The sequence below is a fragment of the Myotis lucifugus genome, unplaced genomic scaffold (genome assembly GCF_000147115.1).
Source record: "Myotis lucifugus unplaced genomic scaffold, Myoluc2.0 scaffold_733, whole genome shotgun sequence".
Classification (NCBI taxonomy): Eukaryota; Metazoa; Chordata; class Mammalia; order Chiroptera; family Vespertilionidae; genus Myotis; species Myotis lucifugus.
Window position 1 is genome coordinate 251,287 of NW_005871781.1, and position 7,474 is coordinate 258,760.

The following is a 7,474-nucleotide window of genomic DNA, read 5'->3' on the forward strand; positions in this document are numbered from 1 at the left end:
CTTCCTGGAGGCGGTGGCGCACCGGACCGTTGTGCGCGCTCGGAAGGGCGTCTCTGCTGGCGGGGGAGGGGCCAGGTTGGCTGGGACCTGCGGGGGCCTCCCCCCGGACCCTGTCGGCCCAGTGTCGGTGTCGGGTCGGGCACCCCTGCGGCGGGGGGATGGGGGGGGGGGGCTCTAGGGGGAGCCCACCGCGACCCGAGGGGCTGCTGTGCGCACTGCCCGTGGGATCCGCTAGTGCGCGGCGGAACCTCCGTGTGCCCCCGGACCCCGACTCCTGGACGCACCGCCGGGTCACCTGCATCAGGCTTGGACCTGGACACAGAAGGCCTGTGACTAGGACAATGGAGGAGGGAGAGGAGGGGCGCCGCGGCCGGCCTGCCCCAGGCCTCGCTCTCCGGGACGCGCCCCACCCGGGAGGTCGCGGGCACCTGTCGCCGGTCCCCGGGCGGCCCGTCAATCACCCGCCGGCGCCCCGGGCTCTGAAGCGCAGTCGCCAGGGAGACGCGCGCCCCCAGCGCTAACCCGGCGCGCGGCGCTCCGACCGCCCTCCGGGTGGAGTGTCCCCGCCGGACCCGGGAGCCTGGGGGGAGGGGGGGTTCGGCAGTGGCCTCCTTCCCGGCATCCCCATCCCCTTCCTGCGAGCATCTGCCCGGAGAGAACAGATGTGGGCACCTGCGGCGACAGGCTGCATACGCTCCGTCCCATTCACAGGCATTCAGACGCGGCCACAATGGGCGGCCTTTGTGCGTGGTCACTAAATATATTAATCTGCGCTCCCAGAGCACCGGGCTGTTTAATTTTTCACCAGCAATAACATCTGATCTAATCCTTAAATCGGCTCCCAAAAGCCCGCCCTCCGCCCCCCTCTTCCTCTCTCCCCACCCCCTCTCCCGAAAAAAACGTGTGAAGCTATTCAACCTTCCACCTGTTGCCGCTGAACTGGGCGTGGGTTCCTGCAACATCTGATGTTGGTCGGGGCGCGGTGGGGGTCGGGGCCACTGGGCGGGGGACGCTATTGGGCTCCATAGGCAGAGCCTGGGTATGTTTGTCGGGAAAGTACACACCAAGTGCTGAGCGTGGCTCCCCAAATGTTGTGCAAACAAAAAACGGTAATTATGAAACAGCGCCCACAGCAACCCGGCAGACCCATCCCTCTGTGTGGGTGCCTTCAAAAATGTACATAACGTCCCCATTTATCTTTTTGTTTATTAAACTCTAGGGGTTTTTATCAACACCGGTCACTAGGCCACACAGCCAAGAGGTAACATAAATCTCAGATGTAAGACTTGGACTTTTTTAGCAATTTTGCTGCATGACTCTTTTATCTTAGCATCCCTTCTTCTGTTTTGATTTGTTTTCAGCCACAATGAGTCCTTTAGTGCCATTGTGGGTGTCACAAAGCCGACGGACATCAGGCTGTGAATGAAGACAGAGGCCGTTTAAACAAACCACTCTCTTTCTTTCCTCTCCGGCCATTGTCATATGAATGGGCCTTCTGCATTCGCTGCTAGGCGACCGGCTTTGCAAAGCCCTGCTCCAGTCAATGGGCTGGAGAGAAAGGGACCCCAATAAACAGCCCAAGTATTGGAGAAAAAAGGGGGAGCACACGTAGGCACATGTTTTCCACCTTCCGACCCACACATTTTCTTCATCTCAGAAGCAGGACCTACTTTCTAGCTGCATGCTTGCTGTTCCACGGTTTCCTTCCTTCTCTGCACTTTAGGTCTTAACCCCCCCTCCCCCGCCCCTGTGCCTCCTCCCAGGGGACACAGAATGCGGACAGCACTGGCTCACCATCAAGATTTGTTTTCAAAATGCTATTTTCTTTAGGAAAATGGGAACGGAGCAAGGGCTGTTTCTCAGTCATCACCACTAATAACTGATTGTGTCGCTAGGGAAGCAGGGGCATGGCTGGGGAGTCGGGACTTTTTAGGAACAATCACAAACTATCATTCGTTTTAGCGGCACTTGGAACTGCTCCTATGAACAGTAGTAAGTTAATCAAGGCAAGAAATGGGGCTGTTTTCAGATTCCCAAGGGCCCAGCAATAGTGTTTCTCAGTGGCTAGAACTAAGGCATAGGCCGTCGTTGAACCCCCACATTCTAGCAAATGGGGGAACCAGGCCCCTAATGGCGGTCACCTTTCCAAGCTGGGGCTGAGCCAGACCCGGCTGCACCCTGCGCAGGGCAGCGAGAAGGCCGCTTGATGTTCTCACTTGTTATTCATCCACTCACTGGTCATGGGGGCTGCTTTGGTAAGTGCAGGACCAGCTCCAACTGGTCCTCTCCTGTGTCTAACCAAGCCCAGAAACACAGTGTCGTTGCCCCCCCCCCCGCCCCCCCCCCCCCCCCCCCCGCCCGCAAGGAACCGTGAAGAACCCGAGGCCTGGGTTCTGAACACCAGAACCCTCTCAGAGCCGAGGTTCACTGTCCTGGACGACAGGGCTGGAACCCTTAAGTCTTGCCTCAAGCCCTGCATCCAGGAAACAGATTTGAGCCCCGCCTCCTGTTGACTCGAAAACAGAGCAGCAAGCCTTTCTGGGTAACACTTTCGACCGTTATCTAAACTATACAGCGGTAGAGAAGTCTGCCTGCTCTTGTATTTTTGGAAAGTGTGCCCTAGGATTAATATGTCTTTCTTACATGCTTGAGAGAATTCACTGGTGAGTCCAACTGTGTCTGGAGTGTTTTTTGTGAAAAGTTTTTACTTTCAAATTCCATATAATAAATAAGGATAGCATTTAAGGAATACAGGGTTACTTGGATTTTTTATTTCTTCTTTGGTCAGGTTTGGTCATTGGTAAGGTTCAAGGAATTTCTCCGTCTCAACTTTAGTTGCTCCAATAGTCTCCTGCTTACCCTCAGGACAGGGAAAGCCAACACCACTTTCCAAGGTGAGCCTGGGTAGTCTGTCGTCTGTGCTTTGATCCCCATCAGTACAGCTGCAGGTTTATCAGCTTCACTGCTCTTATCCAAGGACCAGCCTTCTGTGTCATGGATGTTCGCTGCTGACCTGGGCAGAACATCAGGGCAGTCCTTGGGCTCATCCCATGGCTCCTTCCTTTCGAGAATCTGCATCCTTCACTCCCTGTTGTCTCCCAGCTGAAAATAGTAAACTCATATCCTTTGTCTAGTTTTCTAGTGGTTTAGAGTGGAAGAATGAGTTCTGTAGGAATTATTCCTTCATGGGCAGAAGCCGAAACAGACTTTCAGCTGCACCCTCACTCAGTCCTCTTAACTATTAGAGCAGTTAAGTTTGGCGTTCAAGTATTGAAAAGACATTGTCTCCTAGAGCTTATAGCAATAGGGCAGTGGTTCTCAACCTTCCTGATGCCGCGACCCTTTAATACAGCTCCTCATGTTGTGGTGACCCCCAATTTCATGGTTACAAACTGAACATAATTAAAGCATAGTGATTAATCACAAAACAATATGTAATTATATATGTGTTTTCCAATGGTCTTAGGCAACCCCTGTGAAAGGGTTGTTTGACCTCCAAAGGGGTCGCGACCCACAGGTTGAGAACCGCTGCCTTAGGGGGTAGCGTGGTCTTAGTAAATTTCAGTTCCACCTCATCACCAGGGCACAGGAGGTGCGCTCCCTCTGCTCTACACTTGTGGCTTGTGGGTTCAGGCTTTGCCCACTCCCGCCCACCATGCCTGCACCGCCTAGAAGCCACAGCCAGACATGGGTTGGCTCTCAGAGGAAGAGGGCATGTTCTCTCTATATGACACTTTTTATCAGCAGTAAAACACTTGTCATGTTTGACATGAATCAACCATGTAGAAGTCAGTATGTTTTTATGTGCCTTTTTTCTCTCCCAATTTTCAGATGGTGAGCTAGTATTTAAAAAAATCCAGGGCCCATGTGGTTGCTGCATTCAAAGAACTTCAGTTCAGGATTAAAATAAATTTAAAGCTAATTCCAAATAAGCCTTGAAGGCTATGTAAAGGGTCAGTTGGTTACCTAGAGAAACCCGTCCTGCATCCCACCCTTCCCCCAGGTCCCCTCATCTCTCCATGTTCCAACTTCTCCCTATTTTCGACCTACAGTTTCCCTTTCCTCTCTTGTCTCCCCTATTTTCCTCTTTTACATAAATTCTTTATCTCCTGTTTTAGGCTCTCTCCCCACTGGTAAAGCTGCTGTGTACAATAGGGCACAGGGAAGTGTCTGTGTGTGTCGTAAAATATGTGAATAATCACACGTAATTTTTTTTCTCCTGTTACACTGATTTCTATGTGCATCTTTTCTGTTAGTCTCCCAGGAAAGAGATCTGCAAACAATGTTTGGGTTTTCCTTTCCTTCACTGTAGTGTATTATAGCATTAAAACAAATTAAAAAGCCTTTAGAAAGTAACAATTGTTCGACTTACAACCACTTGCACTAGTTACCCAGTTCTTTAAACTTACATTTACAATGTTTTCCTTTTATTAGAGTAACATACTTACAATTTCAAAATTCAAATAGTATTTCTAGATTTCTAACAAAAAAATAGCAACTTCCCACACCACACATTCCCACCCCAAATTCCTTCCTTAACTATGAAGTTTCTGATGTGGTGTCTTTCTTTTCCAGTTGTAGGGATTGCCTGTGGACATCCTAACCTAGCAGATTAGGGCTAGGTTTCCCCCCACACACACGCCCCTTTTCCTAGACACTGTTAGGTCAAAGGAAAATCACTTTCTCCACCGTCTAAGTTCTTCTGGCTGAGCTACTAGTCAAATTCTCGTGAGGCGGATTAATACGCAGAGTGGATGATGTGGGGGTGCCATAAGAATAGGAGACCCAAAGGTGCATCGGTAGTTGAGGTTTATTTGCCATTTTGAACAAAGGAGGAGGCAGGGGTGTGGGATTTCAAAGGGGAAGCTGGTCATTCACCGGTAGAGGAGAAAGATTAAACGTGGTAAACACATTCTTTATTAGGGTGCTGAGGGGGTGCTCTGCTGCTCTGAGCAGGTTTTTCTACCTGGATCCCTTCAGGCAGCGAAGGGGAGGGCCAGAAGTTCTTTCTGGGTCTTTTGTTCCTTAACAAATGGCTTAAAATCAACATCCCAGAAAGCATATTTTGGGGTGGCAAAACTTTGGTCCCCCTCAATACACGTTTATGAATACAGATAAAATCACCTCCCATTTCTCAAAAAATACTTATAGCATCCTTTTGATTAACTTACCATTCGCTATTTACCTTATTAAATTGTGTAATCATTATTGATAACTGAGACCTATGCTATTTATGTGTCTATTACTTATTGTCACCAAACTCTACAGATCTTTTGAAATATTCAAACACATCAAGTATTTGCTGGGTCACACTTTTCCTGGAGTCATGTCTCCAGGGCCTCCTGCTCCCATCCATATGGTCCTCAGCCTGCATCCTGGGGCCTCCTGCTCCTTCTCCATCCGGTTCCTGCTCTCCAGGCCCCAGAGGGTCCTTTCTTGACTTCTTCATGTTGGAGCATGTCCTCCAGCATGCCTCTGGAATGAAGTATTTGGTGGGTAATATTTTTGAGCTGCATGCCTGAAAACATCTTTATTCTCGCTCCCACTTAACTAATAGTCTCATTGAGAGTAGAATTCCATATTAAAATTAATTTCTTCAGAATTTTGAAGAAAATGCCTCATTGAATTTCAGCTTCCTGAGAGTCGATGGAGAATTTCCATGCCTTTCTGATTTCCAATGCCTTAAGTGCGGCCCTTTTATTTCTTCTATGGACGCTTTCTAGGTCTGACAGTTTGTGATGATGTGCCCTGGTGTGGACCTTTTCAGGTTTGCTGTGCTGCGCATTTGGTTTGACCTTTCTACATAAGAACATGTCTTTACATCTGGCAAGTTTTCTTGAATTATTTCATAAGTAATTTCCTCATTTTCTCTGTTCTCTTTCCTGTAATTGCTATTTTCAGATGTTGAACTTCTTAATCTTGTAATTTTCTTATGTTTTCTCTTTTCCCATGTTTTTTTCTTTTTGTTTTATCGTCTAACATATATCAATTTTATCTTTTTATCAACTTTTACACTTAAGTTATTACTTCCTGAATTTTCAAGAGCTCTTATTTTCTGAATGCTTTTATATATCTTTACTTATTGATGTAATATTGTCTTCAGAGACTAGATAATTAAGTTTTCCATAACATTTTTTCTTCCAGTTTTTTTCTTCATTTTCCCCCTGTCTTCCTCGAATGTCTGTTGACCTTTGGTCATCTGTGTATAGTGAGGAGGGGGCAGAAAGGTTTTGTGGAAGCTCTGCAAAGTGGATGAGGGCTGCCCAAGGGCAGGACTCACTTAGCAACGCGAGGGGTGTTGGGCACCTGCCTCCCTTGCCTCCACTGTCTGTGAGTTCAAACCTCCTGCTCCCGAAGTCTGGATCCTCCCTCACGTCACCGAGTCCCTACTTCCATCTCTCCTAGGTTTGCTCTGTCTGTCTAGAAGTCCTCTTCTCATCCCGTCTCCCGTTCCATCCTTCCTCCTGGCTCAGTTCACACGTTATTTCCTTACCACCTTCTTCATCACACGTTACAGGCCTTATTCTAGGCTTCGCTTGTTTCTTGTTTTCTAAACTTAATATTTGTCTCCCCAACCACCCTGTGCGCTCCGTAAGACCATCTCACACACTTCTTGGTGTAACCCTAGGCACCCAACCAGTAACAAGTGTGGCGCACGATTTGATTTTACTTAGAACAAAATATATCAACAGGAAATGAAAGCCTGGTATGCCAAATGGAGAGGTCTCTTCCCAAATTGTATAATGCCTGCATGTGGTGTCATTTCCATTCGCTAGTTCCTTGAGTGCTGGATCTGCGAGTGCTTTGGACTCCGCAGGAGCAACATCCCACCGTTTCCTGCTCCCTGGGGCTCGCGTTCCTGACACTGCGCACAGCGTGGGTTTGGGACGCACCCTAACTTGGTGCTATTGATAGCTGGTTTGTCCAAATAAATGAGATTGGTTTCATTTTTCTGCCATCACGCTTGGCTGCCAGGATGTTCTCTTGGCTGTAGGGAAATGGGTGGCGTTGCAGGCGGAGGAGGGGGGCTGTGCACAATGCGAAGGCTTTCTGGCCTCGGAGCCCCAGGGAGCTCGTCCCGAAGGTGAAATGAGGCCGAGACGTGGCCTCGAGTCCACACTCCATCGCTCGAGACAACGCGCTGCAGGACCAGGGTCCCGCTCACCTCGGCGCCCGCCCCAGTCACGGAGCCCCCAACCCGCGCCGGGAGCTGTCACAGCGCGGCCCGCGCGGGGACCCACAGCCCTGCTCCACGCCGCGGCCCGACTGCGGGCTGAGCGGGAGGCGCGGCGCCACGGCAGCGCCCGCGGAAAGCCGGGACCACAGACGCCGCTCTCCGCCGCGCCGCGCGGTCTCCCAGGCAACGGGGGCGGCGCCTGCGCACCTCGCTTACCCCACGCCTCGGCCCCGCCCCACGCCCGGCCTCCCTAATTGTACGGAAGTCTCCCAGCCCAAGCGGAAGTGCGCGAGCGGC

At 50.2% G+C, this 7,474-nt stretch overlaps 1 protein-coding gene across 1 annotated transcript in view; it reads right to left on the minus strand.

The window, feature by feature from the left end:
- The window catches only part of DLL1 (delta like canonical Notch ligand 1), a 20,496-nt gene extending 13,371 nt beyond the window's left edge, over positions 1–7,125 (minus strand). The window contains 1 exon segment of the mRNA XM_014447962.1: positions 6,963–7,125. Within this exon segment, the coding sequence (XP_014303448.1) occupies positions 6,963–7,125 (163 nt within the window).
- Positions 7,126–7,474: the final 349 nt, after the last annotated feature.